Raw genomic sequence first — 26,908 nt, forward strand, 5'->3', positions numbered from 1 at the left:
ATGTAATCCTCAAGTCTATAGCTTCTTTTTCCAGAACACCTCCTTTTTTTTTTTTTTTTTTTGCGGTACACGGGCCTCTCACTGTTGTGGCCTCTCCCGTTGTGGAGCACAGGCTCCGGACGTGCAGGCTCAGCGGCCATGGCTCACGGGCCCAGCTGCTCCGCGGCATGTGCGATCTCCCCGGACCGGGGCACAAACCCGTGTCCCCTGCATCGGCAGGCAGACTCAACCACTGCGCCACCAGGGAAGCCCAACACCTCCTTTTTATAGCTCCTCATTATCTGAGTAAGTGACCTCAAAAGTGTAGTTGTAATGACTCTGTTACAAACACCCTAGTGAGTTGTCTGGAAGGCTTATTCTGCCAGTTGAGCTGACTGGCAGAAGCAATGGCATTTGGTATTGGTGAAGGTATACACTTTGTGTTGCTTTGTTTTCCCTTCTCTCGTGGGGCCTTTAATTTTTTAATATACTCAGATAATAAGCTGATAGACAATGGATGACCTGAAAAATGTAGTATCTAATATCAAAAATGTTCATAAAACAGCATCAAATGTCCTCCCATATGGGGCTTTTCTCTAGAGAAACACCCTACAGCTTCTGTGTGCCACTCAGGCAACTGCTAGCAAGTACAGTGTTTTCTGTTAGGTCCCTTGGATCCTTCGGTGAATTCAAGAAACAGAGTAATGTAAAGCAGATTGGCCTTGAGGTCTTGCAGTTTCATAAACTTAATATGAAATTGTTTTTAAGTAACCCCTTCTGCTTTTAAGTAACCTCCCTTCTTACACTTCTAGTGATTTTATAATAAACAGAACTTTTTCTTTGCTTAATGTGTTTATTACTTTATAAGCAGGTAATGTTTGAAGGCAAAGAAGCAAAATACATATAAAAGCTAGACTAGTTTTCACTGCTTCTTTTTCTGGCTCTTTTTAATAAGACACTTGTGGGACTTCCCTGGCTGTCCAGTGGTTAAGACTCCCTGCTTCCATTGCAGGGGGCATGGCTTCAATCCCTGGTCGGGGAGATAAGATCCTGCGTGCCGCATGGTGCAGCCAAAAACAAACAAACAAACAAATAAATAAATAAATAAGACACTTGCTTAGCAATTCTCTGGTAAGACTTGGATTTCACGATTAGAACTGGAAGGCTATAAAAAAAGGTCTTGTATATTTTTTCAATATTCTCAGTGGTGGCAAATCTTTATCTTTTGAAAGTAGGTTAGATTTTTTTTTTAACTGTCATTCAGGGACACTTGTAGTGATATCAGTTTTTTGTATGGTTCATAAAATAAGGGAGAAATGGAAAGAGCCTAGGGCAAAACTCATTTGGGTATACTTTTTTTTTGGTATATTTGTCTGGATTAAAAAACACTGACAGTCTATTTTATTGCCGTATCTAATGTGTAATTTGAGGTTACTTTTTTTTTTTTTTTTTTTGCGGTATGCGGGCCTCTCACTGTTGTGGCCTCCCCCGTTGCGGAGCACAGGCTCCGGATGCGCAGGCCCAGCGGCCATGGCTCACGGGCCCAGCCGCTCCGCGGCATATGGGATCCTCCCAGACCGGGGCACGAACCCGTATCCCCTGCATCGGCAGGCGGACTCTCAACCACTGCGCCACCAGGGAGGCCCAAGGTTACTTTTTAAGTATATCAGGCAAACACTATCATTTAACTACTGGATCATGTGTCTTACTCTTATTACTTTATAGGTATGTACTCGTGAAGAACAGGATATTTTACAGCGTGACTCAAACAAGAGCCAGAAACTGCTGAAGAAGCTCATGTCAGGTAGGCAGCAGTCTTCTAATTGGGTCACTGTAGTTATGGATACCTTTTGTTGTATCTGTGACTGTTTCTCTTACTTGTATCCTGGTATGTAAGATGCAATTTATTTACTCATTTTTTTAAGTTCTTATTAAAATCACCTAACATTGAGCAAAATAACTAATAATAATGCTATTGGATTATAACCCAAAGAATAAAATTAATGTCATGAAGTAACTGAATAAATTAATAAATGGGAGAGAAGGAACTGCTCATATAGAATTCCAATTAATAAAGTGAAGGAATTATGGTAACAGAAAATCACCATGTCAGCACCACAGTAGTATTGATAGAAATTGCTACAGGCAAGATCCACCAGTAGATGCTAAAATTATTGGATGAAAGTTTAAGAATTGGAGATGTGCTAGATCATGAAAGACAAGGAAAGACTGAAGAATCGTAATGGTTTGGAGGAGACTAAGGAGACACTACAACTAATTGCATTGTAGGATCTTGAATTGGATCCCTAAACAGAAAAATAATATTAGTGGAAAGCAAGTTGAAATCCAAATAAAGTCTGTAATATAGTTAATGGTATTGTACTATTGTTAATTTCTTACTTCTGATAATTGTACTATGGTTATGTGAGATCAGATGCTAACAAGGGAAGATGAATGAAAGGTATACAGGAACTCTACTTTTTTTGCAACTCTTCAAAGTTTTGTATAGTTGAAAAAAGCATGACAAAAATAATTAAGGACATTTTTAAAGGGAAAACGATATACTCATTACTTTCCATTTGTGCAAATATTTTGTTCCTGCTTTAATTCGTAGTTGTTTTTTAAATATAGATAGATTGGTTGGTATTATGAAGTAGTAATCATAGTGTATATAGAATTTTATGTTTTTCCTTTTCTAACTAATGTTTTATAATTATTGTTTATGTTGCCATATATTCTTCATATTTGTAATTTTTAGTGCTTAAAAATAGTCATTAAATTTATTTATTATAATTGATTATCTATTTCCGTATTACTGGATATTTTGACTCTTTCCCAATTATAAATAATACCACAAGTGGTCAACTTTGTTAATATTATATCTTTGATTTATTTCCTTGGGATAAATTCCTAGGAATGGGATTACTGAGTCAAAGAATATTATCATTTTTGACACTTAAGATGTATTTGCCATATTACTTTACCAAAATATTGTACTAGTCTACAACAATATTAGTATTTTACCCCAAAACCTGTCACTATTGGGTTTTGACATTTCATGTTATTTTATTTTTATAGTTGTAATTTATTATTATTATTATTAATGAGGTAGAACATGTCTCCATATTTTTTCCATTTGGATTTTTCTAGGGTCATTATTATGAGAAAAGGTAGTTCTCAGTGCTTTTCTTATATTCAGAACACAAGAATCAATCTCTCTTTTTTTTTAATTTTAAAAGAAAGATTTGACAGGACTTTTTTTTTTTTTTAGGACTTTAAATAGGCCTAGAGTTTTAGGTATAGAGAAAGGTCAGCCTTCATTATAGCTTAGTTGTTTTTCTAACACATTTTAGATCTTGGTTCTATCATAATTTATGGCTATCTTTTCTGGGATATATAGATTTATGATGTGTTGTCACAATGGAAGATAACACATGGGCCAAGGAATGAATGTGGGCTTTAGAGTTAGACAGACCTAACTTATTTTATTTCACTTTAAATTTATTTATTTATTTATTTATTTTTGGCTGCGTTGGGTCTTTGTTACTGCATGTGGGCTTTCTCTAGTTGCGACGAGTGGGGGCTACTCTTCATTGCAGTGCGCGGGCTTCTCATTGTGGTGGCTTCTCTTGTTGCGGAGCGTGGGCTCCAGGTGTGCGGGCTTCAGTTGTTGTGGCATGTGGGCTCGGTAGTTGTGGCTCGCGGGCTCTAGAGTGCAGGCTCAGTAGTTGTGGCGCACGGACTTAGTTGCTCCGCAGCATGTGGGATCTTCCCAGACCAGGGCTTGAACCCATGTCCCCTGCATTGGCAGGCGGATTCTTAACCACTGCACCACCAGGGAAGTCCAGATAGACCTAACTTTAAATTTTGTTTCTACCTTTTAATTTCTGACTTAATGAACTCAGTAAGTTTACTAATGTCTCTGAATTTCAGTTTCTTTATCTGTAAAACAAAGATAATATAAACTGTCTTACAGGGTTATAGTGAGAATTAAGTACTATAGTATGTATGAAGTGCCTTAGCATCTGATAAGTTCTCATTATTCATTTCTGTCCCTCTGCAATTTCTTCTCTTTTTTCCTTTTATTATTTAGTTTTTAGCTTTGATATATAAAAGTATGTTCAGGGCTTCCCTGGTGGCGCAGTGGTTGAGAGTCCGCCTGCCGATGTAGGGGACATGGGTTCGTGCCCCGGTCTGGGAAGATCCCACGTGCCGCGGAGCGGCTGGGCCCGTGAGCCATGGCCGCTGAGCCTGCGTATCCAGAGCCTGTGCTCCGCAACGGGAGAGGCCACAACAGTGAGAGGCCCGCATAACGCAAAAAAAAAAAAAAAAAAAAAAAAAAGTATGTTCAAAGGTGATATTTAGCCCTACTCAATAAAGTTTTTCTTGTAAAGGCATTTTTATATTGTGTTGTTAAACAGTTTGTTACCCTTAGCGATCCACATTTCCATAAGGGAAGAAGTAGATCCTTAACATTTATTGAGAATGTATTATGTGTCAAGCGCTGCTTGATGCCTGACAAGTAAAGCCTGGCCTGTGTACCTGTTTGTTTTCCATTGAAATGAAATGCTAGGCTATCAGTCATTAGGGGCACAGCCAGATCTACTGATATTTTGTTCTTTGCTTCACAGTGATACAACTAATTGGTATGATTCACTGACACCATTTGATTTCCTTATTGAATTTCAGGGACAGAGAATTCTGGAAAAGTGGACATCTCTACCAAGGACCTTCTTCCTCATCAAGAATTGCGATTTAAATCTGGTCTGGAGAAGGCTATCAAGCATAAAGACAAACTGTTAGAGTTTGACAGGACTAGGTATGATGTGGTTAGAATAAAAAATGCTAAGAAATAGAGTAGTCCATTATTTTCGTACTTGATACCTTCTTAGGGTGGACTATGAAAGTGTTTACAACAAAAGAAGAGCCAGGTGCTCTGTGGAGGAGGTCTACAGCTTGTTTTTGAATCATGTCTGAATAAGATAGGCTCCCACCGAGAGGATCCTACCCTGCAATATTTTTTGATTCTTGGCAAATGCGAGTGTACCCCATGGAAAGTTGATTTGGGTTGACACAGTTCCCCACTTGTTTCACTTGAAACCATCCGTTTATTCAGTCAGCATATGTTAGAGTGCCTACCATGTGCAAACTGTTGGGGGGCCTCTGGATACTCCATAAGAAGCTGTCTCTGAGAGAGTGTTAACACCACCTCATGGGAAGACATGAGTTACCCTCCCATTTTCCTTTGACACTAAATTTGTTTTCTGATTCAATAATGTCCCTAAATTGAGTTTTACACTCCTACACTTTTGTCATTGAGCCCACTCACCTCTCTTCAGGAGACAGATTTATGGATTTGTTAGTTCTGTTTTTTATTTTTTTCTCTTTCATTTTTTTTTTCTTTTGGACAAAATGTGTATTGAAGACCAATTAGTGGTAAAGAATGTTTAAATAGGACTTAAATGCTCACTTCTCAAGTGGCCGTGTGAGAATCCTTAGAAAGACCTTGCATCTCTTACTGTGGTAACTGAATATGTCTATTCCTAGCATTATAATCCTTTGGTTAGACACACCTACTACTTTCAAATCATTTGCTGTGAATACATGAGATACACTTTGAAAGCTCTTTGTTAAGTAAGCCCATCCACAAGGTTTGTAACTAATATTTGCTCTTCATCCTTAAATATCACTTTTATCCTTACTCAGTGAAACTTAGAAATAGAGTACATTTTTTGATAAACAGAAACTGGGAAAGGGTCTCTCCCTATTGGCATTGTCGCCCTTGTGCTGGTGAGTTTCTAAGGGCACCAATTTCATTATGTAGGTTTGTGTATAGTACCACTCTCAGTCTACTTTAAAACTTTTATAATTCCAGTTGAGTCCTGAAAGAATGAAATCTGAATCTGATTTCAGTATTTCCCTATGCCTGAATATATCATACTAATTATTAATTATGCAGTTGAGACTGATTTATGATTTTGGAGTAGTCACTTAACTTCTTTGAGGCCCAGGTTTATTGTTTGTAGAAGGAGAGAGTTGGATCATCAAGATTCCTTCTAGTTCTTAATTTCTTTGTTGGTATGATCTTAGAAATAGGCCTGATTGTCATATCTTGGAACTTGGCCCTTGTAAATATGTTAAATGAGGGACTGGGGATAGGGTTGGGGTGGTGATGGGGGAGGTGGTGAAAACTGACATATAGTAGTAGAGATATCCTAAGAATAAGCTTATAGGACTGAGAGTCCAGGACGGAACTCCAGTTTCTAAGGGAAATAGCGGCAATTGGGCCTAGCAGGAATAGTCTAGGTCCCAACTGTAGAAGGACTAGGATATTGAGTAAGCTGCCAAGACATGAACTCAGATGCGGCAAAATCAGACATAAGCCCAGTTATAAGAAGGTGAGGGCTGGACTAGTAAGAAAATAGGAGGACAATAGATTTTGGTGCTGTGTCTTTTCCTCCACAAGGGTGAGATTTGTTCTAAGAGCTGAGCTGAGTCTGCAGTGGGAATAAGGTATATGCAGAGGCTGGAAATCAGGCAGAGTTTGACCTAGTTTTGGAACGTTCTAGAGCATCTATATTTGAGATAATAACCCTCAGGACAGCAGAAGAGTGAGCTACTTGAAATAGCTTCCCAGTAATCAAGTCCCTGTTTGTCAACAGGTGACCTAACTGCCATGTGTTCTTTTTTTTTTCCTTAGCATTCGAAGGACCCAAGTCATTGATGATGAGTCAGATTACTTTGCCAGTGATTCTAACCAGTGGTTGTCCAGAATTGAACGGGAAGCCCTACAGAAGCGAGAGGAGGAGCTGAGAGAATTTCGACATGCCTCTCGGCTCTCGAAGAAGATCACCATTGACTTTGCAGGCAGGAAGATCATGGAAGATGAAAATCCTCTAACTGAGTATCACAGCAAGTAAGTGGACAACACCAGAAAGGCTCTGAAAGAAGGGAGCAGTTTAACTGTAAAGGATTTGCCTCCGCCCCTTTAATGAGTCTGTTATTTTTGTTAATTTTTAGAGCAACATATTCATTTGGAGTAGAAACATGGAATAGTAGCTAAGAAAACTTTGGAATTGAACAGTGAGGGCCACTTGACCTACTAGATAACTACTGTAGTTTTATAAAAAACTGTTTTTAAAACAGTGAGGTACAGTTTGGGCACAGGAATAGATGAATGAAATGTAATAGAATCTGGAAAGAGACCCATGCGTCTGCATTGTTTGTGTACGGGTGTGTGTCTATAGTTGTGTAAAACTTTTCTAAACAGTAAGGGAAGGATTAAATAAATGATGGGCCATCAGCTTTGAAAAAAATCTACATTAGATCTCTACCTCGAAGCATACTGTGAGAATAAGTTTGACTAAAGAGTTAAATGCAGGGACTTCCCTGGTGGCGCAGTGGTTAAGAATCCGCCTGCCAATGCAGGGGACACAGGTTTGATCCCTGGTTCTGGAAGATCCCACATGCCACGGAGCAGCGAAGCCCGTGTGCCACAACTACTGAACCTGCGCACTAGAGCCCGCGAGCCACAACTACTGAGCCAGCATGCCACAACTACTGAAGCCCATGTGCCTAGAGCCTGTGCTCCACAACAGGAGAAGCCACCACAATGAGAAATAAATAAATAAATGTATGTATGTATGTATGTATGTATGTATGTATGTTAAATGCAAGGGAATTTCCTGGCAGTCTAGTGGTTAGGACTCCAAGCTTCTACTGCTGGGGGCCTGGGTTTGATCCCTGGTTGGGGAGGTAAGATCCTGCAAGCCAAGTGGTGTGGCCAAAAAAAAAAAACAGAGAAGAAAAGTAAGAGTTAAATGCAAAAGAAATAAAAGGATCAGAAAGAAATAGAATAGTAGAAATTTAGGAGAATATAGTTAATGTCTTGGTATGATAAAGTTCTTTCTAAGCAAGATACAAAACCCAGAAGTCAAAAAGACAAAGATATTTTAAATAACATAAAGAAGTACAAGACTGAGAGAAAACATTTTAAACGGTTTTAACAGTTCAAAAGAGCAATATCCATAGTATATAGAGCTGCAAGTTAAAAAGACACATCCAGTAGAAAAATGGGCAAAGGCTAAGAACAGACAATTTACAGGTGAGGAAATACAAATAGCCAATAAACATTTGAAAAGATGCTCAACTATTTATCAGGGAAATGCACATTTTGAAACATAATGTATCATTAAATTATCTGAAATTTATAATTTATAATATTGCATAATCTTTGAGTGTAGAAAAATTGATATGCCCTCTTACTAAGGACGGGAATATTAAAATGTTCAAGTCTCAACACCAAGGGTGAACCCAAATGGAAACTATGGATTTTGGTGATAGTGATGTGTCAATGTAGATTGATTAATTAATAACAAATGTACCTCTCTAGTGAGGGATAGCTGATGATGGGGGGGGGGGCTGTGCATATGTGAGGGCAGGAGGTAAATGGGAAGTCTCTGAACCTTCCATTCAGATTTGCTGTGAACCTAAAGCTGCTCTAAAAAATAAAGTTTATTGAAAAAAATTTACATCATGGCCAATTTCAAGTTGCCAACATGAAGTCACTGAACAGAGTTGAGAAAAGATATACATATTGGCTCTAGCACAGTACTGAAAAGAAAGCATGTGGAGCTCTAACTCCATGTTTTGGAAATGGCATACATATCTCTCTGTCTCTGTCTCTGTCTCTCTCTCTCACACACACACACACACACACACACACAAACACACACACACACACACAGAGAGAAAACTGGATATTGGTGAACACAGCAATGCTTTCTACATGGCCTAGTCCTCGGTCTTTCTCCTTCATTTGTGGCAAATCCATCACAGAATTTTCCTAATCAGAGGTTATTCTCTCCCTAAAACAAATTCTGCCACTAGCTTCAAAATAATTAATTTGTTTTCAACTATTACATATATGCTATTATATGTAATTACATATATTACACAGATATAAAGAAAAAATAAAATTATTTCTGGGTGATGGGTTTAGGAATTTTTCATTTTCTTTCTATTAATTTGCATTTTCTAGTTTTTCTGTAATAAACATTGATTGCTTTTATAGTAAGAAAAATCATTTTTATGTGTAAGAAAAATCATTTTTATGTTCAATAAAAAATGGTACAGCCTTTTAGAAGTGAAATTGGACAGTATCTCAAAATTTAAATTGTGCATATTTTTTGACTTTTTGACACCAGGTGCCAAGATGCTAGTTTCTTCATCTCTTTCTCAACAATTAAAAAAATACATTTGCCATTCTGATACATGAAAAATGGTATTTCATCATAATTTTTATTCACTTTTTTTTTGCTTTGCTTGTGTGCCAGTAAGTCTGAGCATTCTAAAAATGTATTGATTAGCTATTTATATTATTTCTTTTATAGATTCTAGAGTTCTAGATATACTTAACCGGTGTACTATGTCTCAAATCTATTTCCTTCCTTTAGATTCCATCATCCACATCCTATTTTAGACTTGCCTCTTACCTCAAGTTCTTGTTGTTCTTGTTGTTGTTGTTTTGGTTCATGCCTTTGTTTCTGTTTTTTCCTTGCTTTGGATATCCATCCTCCCATCTTTGCCTTTCAGATATCTACCTCCCCTTTGAACGTACTTGGTACAACACATGGGGTGATGGGGTAATAACCACCAAATGGATTGTATCTATCTTACAGTAATAATTACATCCTTCCTTGTTTTGTTTATCATCTTTATAGCTGTCTTAAACCTACCACTTAGATTTAAAGCTTCCTGAAGACAGGAGCCCTGTCCTCCTCCCCTTTTAAGTTGCCTTGTGTATAAGAGGTTCCTAACAAATATCTCTTTAATTGTATTCAAGGTCAGGTTCAGCCTTTCCTACTAGTAGAAGCTTTTCATTATATCGTGCTTTAGAATCATCATCCACAAACATTTGTCAGGCATCTGTCAGGGACATGGAGTACAGCAGCAAGTAATGAAGAGCTGTAGAGCAGAATAAGATATGGTTCCTGCAAGACCTATGATCTCTTACTAACCAGTAGGGTTAGTCCCATAATCTTTAAATTAAATCATCACATTCTTTTATAGGTTGAGAGCCAAATACCTATAGCAAACACCATAGACACTGGATAACATTGGGTATATTTGATGACTTTAAATAGTAAGTGCTACAGGACTTCAGAGAAAGGAATAAGTACTTTTGTTCTGGGCTGGTAGAGGGCCTCCTTAGAAGTTTTGGGCCATGAAGCAAAGATAGACTTCAGATCAGCATGGAAGAGTGGAGAGGGACTGCTGAGTGGGCAGAAGAATAATTGAAGGTGTTGAGAAATAGACTGCCATAGAATACTCTTCTGTGGGTCAGACTGTTTCTAGGCACCTTTTCTAATCTTGGCATTTCTAATAATCTTGTTAAAGAGGTGAATGAGTGTCTTGTGCCCTACCTATTTTCTTAGTGTTCTGGAACTTTTACCAACTCCTACTCCTTAGGGTTCTTGGAGTGAAGAGAAGGGGAAGTTGGTAGGGGGAGCAGGGAAGGTCATCCATGGACCCCTCTTTGAGTGTCAAGTTTTATTACTGTTGAAGAGTTTTATGTGTGTGCTAAATAAAGATATTCTGAGCATAGGACATTACCAATTATTGCATCCTTTTGTTATCACAGACTAGATGAGGCAATACATGCCATTGCCAATGGAACCTTGAACCAACCACCGACCAAATTGGATAGATCTTCTGAAGAGCCTTTAGGACTTCTGGTGAATCCCAACCTGTACCAGTCCCCTCCCCAGGTTAGTGGACCTTTACTCTAACTGATGATGAGAAAAGTTTGGGCCCAGATATTTCTCCTTTCAAATGTGCCTGTTTCATAGGCTGTAGATACCAGTCTGCTTTCTCAGTACTCCTACCCACCTTATACTCTGACCTAATTTTTCCAGTTTTTTTGCAGCACTTGTGACAAGTTATCATTTGAGTATTTCCCAAAAGAAGGTTTTGTTAAGTACTATAGAGATTTTAAATAATAATCCCATGGTCCTCTTGTTAATGTTCTTTCTCTATCTTTTATAGAATGTGGGTAGTCCCATAGTGTGGTGTTTTAAATTAATACATTAATTCACTTACTCATTGTTGTCATTCATTTTGTCATCAGGTACATTGAGCATCTAATATGTATAATCACAAAAGTAAGTGATCAACCAGACACTGCTTCTATCCTCAAAGAACGCATAGACTAGTAGAGGAAAAGATTACATAGGCAGCTCTAATATTAATAGAAATGTAAATAAAGTACAGTGGAAACCCAAAGGAGGGAAGGACAGTTGAGAGGAATAAAAGAGGCTTTTATAGGGAAGCTGACATTCCTTAAAAGTAGTTATCCAAGAAAATGGTGTTTGGGGATGGTGGGAAAAAAATTCCAATCAGAATTAACTATAGGTATGAGGTGTGGGATACACACACAAACACGTATATACATATATGCAGTTAAACAGTGCAAGGAAGGGTTGGGAGTACTGACCCTCTGCATAGTCGAAAATCTGTGTATTAATTATAGCTGGCCCTCTGTAAAGCAGTTCCACATCCACAGTAGGTTCCACATCTACAGATTCAACCAACTGCCGATCATGTAGTTCTGTAGTATTTACTATTGAAAAAAAATCCATGTATAAGTGGACCCACACAGTTCAAACCCGTGTTGCTCAAGGATCAACTACATAGGGAATAGTGAATTTAGACTACCAAGATAGTACTCGTAAAAAGGATTATCGGGATTTCCCTGGTGGCGAAGTGGTTAAGACTCCACACTCCCAATGCAGGGGGCCCAGGTTCGATCCCTACTCAGGGAACTAGATCCCACATGGATGCTGCAACTAAGAGTGTTATGCATGCCACAACTAAGGAGCCAGCGAGCTGCAACTAAGGAGCCCTCGAGCTGCAACTAAAGAGCCAGCCTGCTGCAACTAAGTCCCGGAGCAACCAAATAAATAAATAACCTTTGCATTCTCTCTCCCTCTCCAAACATGGCGGCCTCAGCAAAAAGGAAGAATAATAAGGGGAAGACTATCTCTGTAACAGACTTCCTGGCTGAGGATAGAGGGACTGGTGGAGGAAGCATCTATGTCCCCAAACCAGTCAGCTGGGCTGATGGAACAGATGACCTAGAAGGAGATGTTTCAACCACTTGGCATAGTAATGATGATGATGTGTATAGGGCTCCTCCAATTGACTGTTCCATTCTACCCACTGCTCCATGGGCTGCTTGGGAACCCAATATCGACCAGAGCTGTCTTCCCAAATCACCACCCTATACTGCTTTTCTAGGGAAACTGCCCTATGATGTGACAGAAGACTCCATTAAGGAATTCTTTAGAGGATTAAATATCAGTGCAGTGCGTTTACCACATGAACCCAGCAATCCTGAGAGGTTGAAAGGTTTTGGTTATGCTGAGTTTGAGCACCTGGATTCCTTGCTCAGTGCCCTGAGCCTCAATGAAGAGTCTCTAGGTAACAGGAGAATTCGAGTGGACGTTACTGATCAAGCACAGGATAAAGACAGGGATGATCGTTCTTTTGGCTGAGATAGAAATCGGGATTCGGACAAAACAGATACAGACTGGAGGGCCCGTCCTGCTACAGCTTTGATGACTACCCACCTAGAAGAGGTGATGATAGCTTTGGAGACAGGTATCCAGATCGTTATGATTCAGACCGATATCGTGATGGGTATTGGGAGAATTATGGTGATGGCCCACGCCGGGACATGGATCGATATGGGGGCCGAGATCGCTATGATGACCAAGGCAGCAGAGACTATGATAGAGGCTACGATTCCAGGATAGGCAGTGACAGAAGAGCATTTGGTAGTGGGTACCTTAGGGGTGACGACTACAGAGGAGGCAGGAACCGCTGTGAAGACAGATATGACAGATGAGATGACTGGTCATAAAGCTCCAGAGATGATTACTCTCGGGATCATTATAGGCGTGATGATAGAGGTCCCCCCCAAGGACCCAAACTGAACCTAAAGCCTCGGAGTACTCCTGAGGAAAATGATTCCACTGCTAGCACGTCCCAGTCTAGTCGAGCAGCCTCTATCTTTGGAGGGGCAAAGCCTGTTGACACAGCTGCTAGAGAACGAGAAGTAGAAGAGTGGCTACAGAAGGAACAGGAGAAACCGCAGCGTCAGCTGGATGAGCCAAAACTAGAACGACAGCCTCGGGAGAGACACCCAAGCTGGCGAAGTGAAGAAACTCAGGAACGGGAACGGTCGAGGACAGGAAGTGAGTCATCACAGACAGGGACCTCAGCCACATCTGGCAGAAATGCATGAAGGAGACTGAGAAGTCTCTAGAAAATGAAACACCCAATAAAGAGGAAGACTGTCAGTCTCCAACTTCTAAGCCTCCCAAATCTAAACAGCCTCTAAAGGTAATGCCAGTCCCTCCACCAAAGGAGAATGCTTGGGTGAAGCAAAGTTCTAACCCTCCTGCTCGATCTCAGAGCTCAGACACAGAGCAGCAGTCCCCTACAAGTGGTGGAGGGAAAGTAGTTCCAGCTCAACCATCTGAGGAAGGACCAGTAAGGAAAGATGAAAATAAAGTAGATGAGGTGAGTGCCCCAAAAGGCCAAAGTGGAAATTCCAGCCGTGGTCCAGGAGATAGAGGGAACAAAGACCACTGGAAGGAGTCAGATAGGAAAGATGGCAAAAAAGATCAAGACTCCAGATCTGCACTTGAGCCAAAGAAAGCTGAAGAAAATCCAGCCTCTAAGTTCAGTTCTGCAAGCAAGTATGCTGCTCTTGCCATTGATGGTGAAGATGAAAATGAGGGAGAAGATTACACCGAATAGACCTCTGCATTCTGTGCTTTCTCCTAGTCTCTCACCACCCTGGAACATTCGAGAGCAAATCAAACCTCCATCCAGACAAGACAAAATAAAACTCACCGTCTCCTGGAGACCTTTCTTAACTTTTTTTTTTTTTTTAAAGAAACAAAGTGAAATTCTTTTGCATGCTGCTGCAGCCTTTAAAGTATTGAACTAACTGGAGAATCACCAGTGTAGCCAGAGAGAGACGTACAGCTTTTAATGCTGTACGTTTAAAGTTGTGGTGCGTTTTTATGACACGTGCAGTTGCCTGTGTGATTAGCGCCTAGGGGCCTCCGTTTAGCAAAATGGCAGTGATAGTGATGCAGTGTCTGGAATCTGGTTGGGCAGCAGGCAGGTATAAGGAAGAGTGTGAGGTTTCTACCTTTAATTCTTATTATCCAGTTATGGCATACATGAATTCTCAAACATTATCTGAATAAATTCTCCATCCTCGGCAAGGTAGGTTTAGTCTCTGATGTTGTTTTAGTCTCCAGGAGGCTGCCAGCCCCTCCTCTTATTTAATTCTGAGTTACTAGGGCCAGCCTATGGGGGAGTTCCTTCATTTGTACCCCCCAGGGGGCTAGGTGGGAGTGAGTCTAAAGGCCACTGAAGAATAGGACTGTTTGGTGACCTAAATGAATGGGAAAATCATGGTTTGAAAAGAAGCTTGGGGATTTGATGAATTATTTTGCACCAGTAATAGGGAAAATGGTATGACCTCCAGTAAACACATAATCATTTACCTCCTGGAGCAGGAAACACTTAGGGGTTGTGGGAATTCCCAGGTCTTTTATGTGTCCTGGTTTCACCCTTTCTTAAACACTATCCCTTCTGAAAGTTCAAATATATCCATATTCTGTTGAAATCTTGAAGCTTTAAAAATTTAGACTCTTGTCATCGTCTTATGTTCCTCATGCTACTCTTTCCTGTTACCTTCCCACAGGCAGCTTCTGCGTAAGTCACATACTTGACCTCCTAAGCATCCTCTAGAGCCCCTGGGAGCTGTTCAATGAGGAATCATCATTGCTTTTTCTCAAGCAAATCTTGGCTCCTTCATGTTTTGACACTCACTCCTTCCCTCCAGCCATTCATGCTCCTGCTGCTTTGACACCTCAGAAAACTTTAGAATTACCAGTCTTAGGTGGTGAGCGAGGTTGGTTAAATTGGGAGCCTTTCTTACAACCTTGATTGGGGTTTGGGGAGCTTTTTAAAAAACAAAAGTTTCCTTATCTCCAAGTGAAATCCCACACCAATGTTTGGATTTATAATGTGGCCTAGACCAATGTGTGGTTTTTTTGGTTTCTGTTTTTTTTTTTAGCATCCCTTGAGAGAATAAATGATAATGGAGAAGAACAATTTCACAAGGTCCTGGCTTCTCTTGCAACACAGTAGCTTTACTTGCCTGCTTTTATGTGCACCTTGGTACTGTCAGCTCAACAGATGGTGTCCTTACGGGCAATATTGGTACCTGCAGAGAAAAGACATCTTGGTCTCCTCTCGCATCAGTCCTAGGTTAGACCCTGTCCAGCCATGCAGGGGTGTTGGCTTATGAGTGCTGCAGCAGTGAGCATAATAATCATTAACCCAGTGGACATAAAAGACACACCAAGTGAGGTAACTTTAAATAATTGGCTTGGAGTGCCTAGTAGCTAGGAAGTGGCTTTTAGAGATACCCAAGTTTGAGAGGGTATTTTTTTTTAAACCATTTGCTATAGCTGATGAAAAAGTAGGGTTTGCTCTCTTCATGTCTGCTCCTTCCAAATAGATGTGTCCAAAAAAGCTGTTTTTTCCCCCATTCCTCTACCCTGCCACCCTGTTAAAACAAACAGGGATTTATGACCCACTCCTCAATACATGTACAATTTGTACAAAAATATCTTCTATGAAAGTGATTTGTAATCTGTAGACTTCATACCTGGGAGAGGTCTTGAGATGTAAAATCTCATCCTTTAGGTTGTGGGGTTTTTTGTTTTCTCTAAACAAATCTGATCTTTAAAGTTCAAAATAAATTAAATAAATATTTTAAAAAGGGATTATCATGAGAAATGGAGTAGTTAGGTAGATAGAGTCAGATCACTAAAGAGTTAAGTGTTTAGCTAGGAAGATTTCACATTTTTATTTTGTAAATAAATGTGAATCATAGAATGTTCTTGAGCAGAGAGATGCAATCAGAGCAGTGCTTTAGGGAGTTTAGCTGGAGATACTCATTCAGCACTGTATACGTGCCAGGTTCTTTGCTAGGTGCTGGGAAATTAAAAGGTAAGAGCCCTTGAAGTTTTTAAGGACTTCAAATTTAGTGGGAAGATGTGTTTGAATACAAAGAATTTCAGTTCCTTAAGATAATTGCTATGATAGACACATGTCATGGATACAGTAGGAGTTTAGGAGAGAGATTATAAACTCACAGAGGAGTCACAAAAGAAATGGTTTTTGAGAGGAGACTTAAGGGATGAATAGGAATTTCCAAGCAGACAAATTTGGGGAGGGAATTCTAGGTAGGTGGTATAACATGTAGAAAGGCTCAGCAGCTTGAGAGCATTGTAGGTTGGGAGAACCACAAGTAATTAAATACTGTTAGAAATTAAAGTGCGCTAGTAAGTGTATTAGTTTCCTAGGGCAGCCATAACAAAATACCACAGCTGGTTGGCTTATGACAGCAAATTTATTCTCTCACAGTTATCAACACTGAAATCAAGGTGTTGGCAGGGCCATACGCCCTCCGAATGTCTATGGGAGAACGCTTCCTTGCCTCTTTGGGGTTCTGATGGCCCCAGGCATCCCTTGGTTTACAGCTGCATAGCTTTACTCTGCCTTTGTCTTTACATGGACTTTTTCCCTGTATGTCTTTGTCTCTGTGTGTTTTCTCCTTTTATATGGGTATCAGTCACTGTATTGGAGTCCACCCTAATCCAGTATGACTTTATCTTAACCTGATTACATCTGTTTCCAAATAAGGTCAATTTCACAGGTTCTGGGAGGACATAAATTTGGGACGGATGCTACTCAACCCAGTATAGCAGGTAACATCTTACCATGAAAGTCCTTATGTCTCATGCTAAGGAGTTTAGTTTTATTCTACAGTAGGCAAGGAAGAGTCCTTGAAGAACTTTAGCAGACAATTGGCATGACTTCCATGCCTATGTAGAGAATGGATTAGAGGGAAGACTACGACAGAAGCAGGGAAATTGCTAGGAAGATTACTGCAGTAGGGACTTCCCTGGTGGTCCAGTGATTAAGAATCCACGCTTCCAGTGCATGGGGCACAGGTTTGATCCCTGGTCGGGGAACTAAGATCGCACATGCCACGTGACCAAAAAACAGGTTATTGCGGTAGCACAGTGGGAAGATGAGGGCCCAATTTAGTGTTGCAGTTAGTAAGGCAGTAGAGAGTTACTTAGAGGCTAAAAATGGAGACGAGACTAGTTAGCAGGCTCTAATATAATGTTATTGAAAGACAGTAAGATTAAGTTAGGAAAGTAGCTGTGAAGTAGAAAAACAGGTAGTATAAACAAGAACTGTAATAGAGATAGAACAGACAGTTTGGGCCTCGGGATTGTTCATACACCAACAGTTTTATGAAATCACCTATTTCCCCTGTAATGGATCAGTTCTGCCTCTGTGTTCCCACTTAAGGACTTAAATCCCTGTGTAGTATTTACTCAAATCTGCTTTATGTTTTAGAATTATTTATGTGTCTGTCTTCTCGTAGGATTGTAAGTTCCTTGAAAGCAAGAACCATATCTTTTTTATATTTTATATGTCTCCCTACTTTATATGCTTTTCACATATACTGAGTTAAATAGTCAGTAAATGTTTGTGTTTTTTTAAGCTATGACACAATTGATTACAGTCATAAAATTTTATTGCAGAAGGATTCTTAGAGATTCATTTAGTCCAACTCCATCATTTTACAGTTGAGAAAACTGAAACCTTTAGGGGTTAAATGATTGCTTAGAGTCTCTAGCCTACCATTCTAGTATTTTTGTTTTCCCTATAAATTATTAAATAAAACATCAAAAAATTAACACAACTAACTCTAAACCTCATCATCCTAATAGAGCCTTTTTAAAAAAGAAATAGATTTCAGAGCACTCAGTCTTCTTGCTCTGGAAGAAATGTTACCCTTTGTCATTCTCTGACTGAACTACTGCCAAGACTCTTTAGTCTCCTGTAATTATCTGTACCCTGTAATTTTGTGTTCTCTTTACATGATGGGAGCCTTGTTTCAGTAGTGCTTCATCCTGTCTTTTGGGGGACAAGTTGTTCATTTCAGGATAAGAGAATACTTCATGCATCCAATAGTCAGAACTGCTGCCCCCCGAAAGCATCTGTTTGGCTTTATCATGGTAACAGTATGTGACCCTGTCCCTTAAGCACATGAAGAATGTATGGACCAAAATGTTGAACCTTCATTTGGCTGATAGAATTATATTGGGAAATTGTCCAATACGGATCATTAATCATTTTAAAGTGGAAATAATTACAGACCAGTTATTTGGTCTGATGGTTGCTGGAATTAGGAAGCTGTGTGTGGAGAATTCAACATTATCTATCCTTTAAGATGGGACCATGTTATCATACCTGGGACTCCTACTGAATTTATACCATCTGTACCTTTTTTGACCCTGTTTCTGACAAAGATGGGATACATTTTTCTAAGAGAATGTTTCCAGTACGATTCATTAATATTAGAATTCATCTCATTTTGTATACCTACCCCAGATTTTTCCCTTGTCAGACAAAATTATATGTTTGGTTTCTTTCCTGTATAGTGGATAGATCAGACGGGTGCAGCCTCACAGAAGAAGGCTTTCCATTCAGCAGGATCAGGACTAGAGTTCAGCTCATGTCGGCATCAGTTTCGAATCCAGGACCAAGAATTTCAGGAAGGCTTTGATGGTGGCTGGTGCCTCTCTATGCATCAGCCTTGGGCTTCTCTGCTTGTCAGAGGGATTAAAAGGTAAGGGCAGCAATGAGGCGGACTTCCCTGGAGGTCCAGTGGTTAAGACTCCGTACTTCCATTGCAGGGGGCGTGGGTTCGACCAGGGAACTAAGATCCCACATGCCATGCGGTGCAGCCAAAAAATAAAAAAATTTAAAAAAAAAAGGACAGAAATGAATCTTGGAAGATTTTACATAAACTTGATATAGAATTATGGACTGGAATTCATCTGGGAGGACATAAATTTGGGACGGATGCTACTCAACCCAGTATGGCAGGTAACCTTACCGTGAAAGTAATCTAGCGGTGATTTATAATACTCTGCAGCACATAGAACTTTAAGCAGTGTATTCATGTTATGGACTTGTTCTTTACTGAATAGCTTTAAAAAGAACTGAGGTTAGAAGGACTAAGGATCCTAGTCCTAATAAAGAATAGAACATAAGTTTTTTCATCTTTGGAAGGAAGTCTGTTGAGAAAACTTCTCTTGGCTTTGCCTTTGTACAATAATATATCACTCAGCAACCTAAACGGTTTGATCCTATTGGAAATTCAAAGTTTTTATGCCTATTTATTAGTTTTTTAAAGATACCAGCCTAACTGTGATTTTGTTTTTCTATCTATACATCTGTCTTTTAATCTGAGTAACCGTATTGAGAAGCTATTTTACCACAAATTCCTTTTCTACCAAGAGTGGGGGACGTGGTGAGGGACGAGTAGAGGTATTATAAAGTTAAGTCGTTGTACATGTTGTACTATTGTTGTGCTATTCCATATGTTTCTTCTCAATGCAACTTTTAAAAACTAGTTCTTTCCTTTGCTTTTATAAATGTAAATAGAAAACTGATAAATACAGAAAAGCAGCTAGAAAAAGAGATAACATCTATAATTCTACCACCTAGAAACAGCTACCGTTAGCATTTTGGAGTACTTATTTATATTCTTTTTCCTGTGCAAATTGTTACATAATGAGGTCATAATATATATTTACGTTTATGTTTTTCTTCTTTCACTTATCATTACATGTTCGTTTTCCCTTGTTTTCTCAGTTTTATTGAGATATAATTGATATATAACATCGTCAGGGTGTACAATATAATGATTACATATATATGTATATATTGCAAAATGATCACCACAATAAATTTGGTTAACATCATCACCTTGCATAGTTACAAATTTTTTGTTTCTTGTGGATGAGAACTTTTAAGATCTAGTCTCTTAGCAACTTTCAACTATACAATACAGTATTGTTAACTGTAGTCACCGTGCTGTACATTACATCCCCAGAATTTATTTATCTTATAATTAGAAGTTTGTACCTTTTGACTACCTTCATCCAGTCTGTTCTCCATATTTATGAGTTTGTTTTTTTCAGATTCCACATGTAAGATCATAAAGTATTTATCTTTCTCTGACTTATTTCACTTAGCATAATACTTCAAGGTTGATCCATATTGCTGCAAATGGCAAGATTTCATTTTCTTTTATGGCTGAATAATCTTCATCCATTTTCTTTATCCATCCATTCATTGATGGACATTTACATGATCTCCATGTTTTGGCTATTGTAAATAATGCTGCAACGAATGTGTGGATGCAGATACCTCTTTTTTCCTTCTTATTTTATCTCTTAGAATTTTATATCCCTGGGAGTGTCCTAACTCATAACAATAATAATGCCTTATGTATTTATATTTAAATAGAATTTTACAGTTTTCAAAGCAGTAGCTGTATTGAAGTAGATCAGACCAGTATTATTACAATCTTGAACACCTAAGCAGGCAAAGGTAAAGGAGCTTGCTATGAATTACAAAGCTAGTTAGTGGCAGAGATGGAACTAGAGTTCAGGTTTTCAGAGTGCTTTTTCCACTCTTACTTTGTAAGCCCCAGTCATTTCTCTATTTCCTGAAAGAAAATTTATTATCAGAATTTAGGAACAATCATTTCTACTTTGGTGGTTTCCATGGTTAGTTGAGATTTGCCTCCTTCGTGAAGGTGTGTTACCATTTTTCTCCCCTCTTCAAGGTCAGGCTTTCTTTGGCTCCTAAGTGTTTCATAATCCATGTATGTAGTGGCATTACAACAAGTGTATGTGAATCTGCTTCTGCTCCAGGGCACCTGGGCCCTCAGATGTCTATTATTCTCATTCAGTTCTCTGCAGTTGAGGTGTCTTCCTTTTCCAAAGTAGAAAACTAAACAGCTTGCTTTCTGCAGAGGGAATCAGAATGTTTACATTTCTCTCGTCCTGTTTTGGATCTGTGTTATCCAGATTTTCTCACTGAAAAGAACAGGATGAACAGCATCCAGCCCACAATCACTAATCCCACAGAAAGAAAGTGGGTGGTTCTGCCACATTTGTGAGAACGTTTTCCCAGTAACCCTGTGGCTCATTTGGTGTAGAGGGAGAAATATATTGATTAATTCCTCATTTATTGAGTACGCACTGTGTGCCTGTACTCTTCCAATTCATCTATTTTGGAAAACTAAGGGTATGAGAAATTCCGTTTCCCATTATAAGGCAAGTATAATAGGGTTATATTATCAAGCTACTTTATTTCATTTTGTAGGAACTAAAGGAGAAACATCTTTTTGTAATCCTTGGAAAGTAGGCAGTAATACATTCTCTTGATTGCATTTTGTTATTCTACTTAAAGATTCTTTCAGACTAGCTAACGGGTTGTTTAATTATCTGCAAAGAACATAACCCTTTATAAAATACTTAGAAAACATAAATGAATGTGGTTGCAATTTAGAGTAAAGATGATAAGCATTTTTATTTACTTAAATTCTATTAAATAGTAATTATGAAAGTACTATTCTTAGGGAGTTATGTGTGGGTGAGGATTTTTCTGTCAGGTTGGAGAACAATGAACAAAATCTTTCACGACTCAAAGGCAAGGATTTTCATTTTTGTGGGACAACTTGGATGCCTTGAAAATAGAAGATTTGGATTGTAGAAGTCCCAAGGCTAGTGAAAGCTTCATTTCTGAGTTACAGAGATCAAGTAAAAAAATAGGAACTGAGAGAGATGAATTGCCTTTGTTCTGATGATGGGGAAAACTAGAGAACAGGGTTTATACTCAAGTGAAAGGTATTGTAGGAAAAATGTTTTTTTACGAAAAATACCCTTTTTGGTGAGGTATCATCTATAGATCTCTTGGTTCAACTGGATAATTTGCTGTACGTTATAAGATCTTCCAAGACACTAAAATTTAGATTCTTTCCACTAAATTTGTATTTGTTTAAGGGTGGAGGGCAGAAGCTGGTACACCCCACATAGAGGACGACTTTGGATAGCAGCCACAGCCAAAAGACCCTCTCCTCAAGAAGTTTCAGAACTCCAGACTACATATCTTCTCCTTCGTGGGAAAGGTAACGGCCATGTATTCTTCTAATTTAGTCTTACTTTGTGGAGAGAAGTCACTGATGTTCATCTTCTTTACCTCCTTCTTCCTGTGGCTTTTCTGTGTTTTTTTTTTTTTTTTTTTGGCTGAAAGGGACTTTAAACTTTGTGTTTGTTTGTTTGTTTAGTAGCAAATCATGGACAGCTGTTCAAAACATTAATTCACCAAACAGCACAAATAAAAATATCCATTCCCAACACCAGAAATCAACCAACTAGTCTTAATTTTCTACATTTTTTTTATCATGAGAGTAAAATAACTACTATAAATTCTGAGATCTTTAGATTGGGAAGAACAACCGCAAATAAAACTTTTTATTATTGGGAGTGACTCAAATAGACATCTGCTATCGGATTTGGACAGATCAAAGTTGGTTGACTTAAGCAGTGAGTTTTGACAGTCGCCCCAAACAGTCAGTTTGGATCCTAAAAAACACTTCTGACCCTTGGATGTCTTGGCTTCCTTCCTCTTATTCAGCCCATACAGTAGTTTTGAAGGTAAAATGAGAGGATAATTACAGAACCACCTTTAAAAGTTAAGAAACCAAGCTTTAGGAATCAAAAGTGTATGTTTCCTTAAAAATGCATTTCTGTTTTGACTGGTATGACTGGGTTCTTTTATTTATTTTATTATTATTATTATTATTATTTGGGAGGGTGTGTACCTGCAGCATTCAGGATCTTAGTTCCCTGACCAGGGATCAAGCCCACGCCCTCTGCAGTGGAAGTGCAGAGTCTTAACCACTGGGCCGCCAGGGAAGTCCCTGGGTTCTTTTAAATTCACGTTTTGGCATTCTTATGTTTCTTAACTGCATTTTTATGTTTTTCTCTTGATACCTCAAGCTTGTTTCCAGAACCCATCACCACCAAGCTCTAGTCTGATCCAGTTGGGTATAGTGGAATTAATTTGTTTCGAGTGAAGTTGTGGGGTCCTTGAACGTCAATGGTATGAGGCTAATTTTCCTATAGTTTAGGATGTGGATAGTGGACTAAGCCAGCTACTCACTAAATGTTTTGCTAAAATACAAACAGTTGTGCCAAGTAAAAAGCCTCATTGTTTTCCTCATGTCCATAAATAGATAATAGAGAAAGTGATTCGTTCAGAATTGAAGACAGATTTGTCAGTTCCAGGGTCACAAAGAAGAAATTTATGTAATCCTTCGTTATTCTCGATTTAGATGTGGAATTTCCCAATGACTATCCATCAGGTTGTCTTCTGGGCTGTGTGGACCTAACTGACTGCTTGTCCCAGAAGCAATTTAAGAATCAGGTGAGTAAAGAGTATTTCTCTGGGACAGATGCTTTGTTTGCCACAGTAGCTGACCTGTAGATCCTTCAACTCAGAGTATCCTGTAGATAGTAAGGAGCTAGAAACTGAATTTAGACATGTTTGGAGAATCTTCTAAGGAGGGAATATTGGGGAGAGAAAAGACCATGGGAGAAATGGAAAAAATTTAGTGATGCTTTGGTTCCTAGAGTGTGGAGGACTGGTACATATACATTTCTGCCTAAAAAGCTATTGCCACAATCCAGCTAATAGTGTAGAGTCCTCATCCCTTAATAAAACTTCTGCTCTTGGCAAAAAAATCCTTCACTATTCCTTGAATTATTTCAATTAGGTAGTGGGAATGGTAGAATTTGTTATTACTTACTCTGGAACGTTTGGTCCAGACCAGAGAATTCATGAAAGACAAGTATGTTTGAACTCTGATTGCCTGGACCATGCCAGCTTTGGGTGTGTGTGTGTGTGTTTGTATGTACATATTGTATATATGTATTTTTATTTATTTTGATTACTGAAGATTGAACTGATGTAACTAGAGTACATTTTTGAACAGCAGAGGGAGCTGAAGGACTTTAGCTTAATTGGAAAATTCTTGAAATTTAGAGCCTTATGTTTAGTCTAGCAGGAATCCAAAGTGGGAAAGTCCATCCTTAAAGCCTAAAAAGTCTTACCTAACAGTATGGTTTTCCTGTTTTTTGAACAGTTACTTTACGCAATAGCGGTTCCATCACTGTGCTTAAGAACATATTCTTCAGCTTAATTTTCTCAGTAAATTCTTTGCTTTGCAGACTCTTCTGTGCCTTCCATTACTGCTATTAGTGTCTACTTTTTTTTTAATAGGTGTATTTATTTATTTTTATTTATTTTTGGCTGCATTAGGTCTTCGTTGCTGCACGCAGGCTTTCTCTAGTTGCGGTGAGCGGAGCCTACTCTTCATTGCGGTGTGCAGGCCTCTCGTTGCAGTGGCTTCTCTTGTCGCTTAGCATGGGCTCCAGACACGCGGGCTTCAGTAGTTGTGGCTCACAGGCCTAGCTGCTCCGCGGCATGTGGGATCCTCCCAGACCAGGGCTTGAATCCGTGTCCCCTGCATTAGCAGGCAGATTCTCAACCACTGCGCCACCAGGGAAGCCCTGCAGGCAGATTCTTAACCACTGCGCCACCAGGGAAGTCCCAGTGTCTGCTTTAAAAAAACAAAACAAAACAAAATACTGTTCCCATCCATCTCACTCCCTCTGTTCGTTCCTCACGGGTTTTAGCCAGTAATTATTATCCCTCTAGTTTTCTGTCTCTCTCTCTCTCTTTTTTTTTTTTTTTATGCCGCGCCGTGTGGCATGCATGATCTTAGTTCCCCGACCAGGGATCTGCACTGGGAGCACAGTCTTAACCACTGGACCACCAGGGAAGTCCCTCTAGTTTTCTGTCTTTCATTTGCTTGTGGATTGCCTCCTCAGCCCTTTTCTGATTACTTTATGTATATAAGTACAGTGCTTGCGTTTTGGACTTTATGTATATGAGTACAGTGCTTGCGTTTTGGTGTGAATTTTGTGTGTTTTTTTAAATATCTTTATTGGAGTATAATTGCTTTACAATGGTGTGTTAGTTTCTGCTGTATAACAAAGTGTGAATTTTGACTCCGACCCTTTTGTTCTGCTCTTAGTACCTGATCTAGACCTAGGCAAAAGTGTAAATACATGGAGGCCCTTTGTTTTCCACACCCTTGTGCCTATTCTATCTGTCTATGGACCTTTTGCTGATTTTTTTCAATGTCTTCTTTCCTCTCCTCCCTTTTTTTCATTCTAGAAGTAATAATTGTAAAAATTCCTTACACTGGTGTAGGCTTTACAGTTTTAGAGACTTATGAAGAGCTTAGTATCACTTGATGTATTATACTTTCTTATGAGGATATTTGCATTCTAAAAGAGAACCCAGGAGCATCTGGCAGTGTGGGTGGTGTTTTGGCCAGGGGCCTTCCCTTACTTTCTCATTTGTTGATCAAGCAGACCACCACTTGATACAAGGTCAAATGAATTCAATTTCTAGGCAGTTAAACAATCTTCTTTCTGCCACAAATTTGTGTTGAGAAGGGTAGGGGGCTGTAATCCTAATCTGTAGAGTACCACAAGGCTTATGGGAATTAGAAATATAATTAACAAAACAAATCTTTTTGGTTTCTCAAGGGTACCTCTCTTTCAGGTCAGCATGATACTCCTACCTGAGCTTATATTCTGTCTTTTATCCTGAGGATGCTGAGGGCAGCACATAGAAGTGTAGGAATCCTCCCATATGCTCCCAGCTGGAGGTCCTGGCAACTCTTTATGAATTTCCCTGATGTGTATGACATTAGAATATCCTAAAATGCCAAAAGCCACGAGGTTTCATCAAACAGGAGCCCCATATCCATTTTCCCTATGGTCAGCTTTTCTGTGGCTTTTCCCCATTGTTTCTTTTCTGTGTTTGAGAGTAGCACATGAATGTATTCAGAATTGATGTTAGCCCTATTTGGGGATTATTTATTGAGTGAGGATCTTACCACTTTTAAAGGTCGTAGCTTTGGTATTTGGATGTCTTTTGGAAAATGTCTCGAGCACTTTTGGTAATCTACCTGTCTCTGTTTGAGCCAGGGTTCTGTGATGTAAGAATTGTGATTGCTTAGTCTGTTTTACCAATGTTATTCTCGTTTTTTCAAGAATGAGTTGAGAGTTTAGGAGTAATACCCCTAGACTAGCATTTCCCAAACTATTCCATGGCATAGGTGTTCTCTGGAAAAACAGGGGGGTGAGGGGTTTCTGTTGACACACACATTTGGAAAATTTATTTGGATTAAACAAATTTGTTTGTTTACTGCAGAATTTCTCAGAGCCCTGAATGTGCTGGTGTGCATTTTGACTCTGATACAATTCTCTGATTTATCTGGTGAATGTAATATGCAGTGTTCTCATACCTTTCTGACCACAACAGCCCCCACCAACATATTTGCATACTGGTATCTTGTGGTATATATATAGTTAGCAAGTGCTAGCCTAAGTATGTTTGGGTTTTTTTGTCCTCATAGGTCGGTTCACTGAGGGAGAATGATCCAGGAAACAGTTTCCTGACTTATGTCTTCTTTCTGCATCTTCACACTCATTCCTCATCACCCAGCTGAATTGCATTTTCCATTTTTTTTTTTCTTTTCCTTTTTTGGCTGCACTGCGGGGCCTGCAGGATCTTAGTTCCCTGACCAGGGATAGAACCCGTGCCTCCTGAAGTGGAAGTGCAGAGTCGTAACCTCTGGACTACCAGGGAAGTCCCATATTTTCTTTGAAAACCAGTGTGGATCTAGTAATTTTTATTTCAACTGAAACTAATCTCCTGTGTGACTTGGAACCATGTTTTAATTCTCCATCTTGTTCCTAACTTTTTCCTTCCCCAAAGAAACTCAGTAATTTACTTCCTGACCTTGCATTCTTGGCCT

At 39.2% G+C, this 26,908-nt stretch overlaps 1 protein-coding gene and 1 pseudogene across 4 annotated transcripts in view; both read left to right on the top strand.

The window, feature by feature from the left end:
- The window catches only part of TRIP4 (thyroid hormone receptor interactor 4), a 70,532-nt gene that overhangs the window by 14,349 nt on the left and 29,275 nt on the right, over positions 1 to 26,908 (top strand). For all 3 annotated transcript variants that reach the window (XM_082617493.1, XM_082617495.1, XM_082617494.1), the window contains 7 exons: positions 1,705 to 1,783; positions 4,669 to 4,798; positions 6,680 to 6,895; positions 10,622 to 10,748; positions 18,594 to 18,781; positions 22,014 to 22,138; positions 23,348 to 23,439. In XM_082617493.1, the coding sequence (XP_082473619.1) occupies positions 1,705 to 1,783; positions 4,669 to 4,798; positions 6,680 to 6,895; positions 10,622 to 10,748; positions 18,594 to 18,781; positions 22,014 to 22,138; positions 23,348 to 23,439 (957 nt within the window). The remainder of the gene's footprint in view (positions 1 to 1,704; positions 1,784 to 4,668; positions 4,799 to 6,679; positions 6,896 to 10,621; positions 10,749 to 18,593; positions 18,782 to 22,013; positions 22,139 to 23,347; positions 23,440 to 26,908) is intronic.
- On the top strand, positions 11,848 to 14,701 carry LOC309802815 (eukaryotic translation initiation factor 4B-like; annotated as a pseudogene). Its single transcript has one exon. The product of its transcript is annotated as a eukaryotic translation initiation factor 4B-like (transcript).

This window comes from Mesoplodon mirus (genome assembly GCF_964341445.2).
Source record: "Mesoplodon mirus genome assembly, chromosome: 4".
Taxonomy (NCBI): domain Eukaryota; kingdom Metazoa; phylum Chordata; class Mammalia; order Artiodactyla; family Ziphiidae; genus Mesoplodon; species Mesoplodon mirus.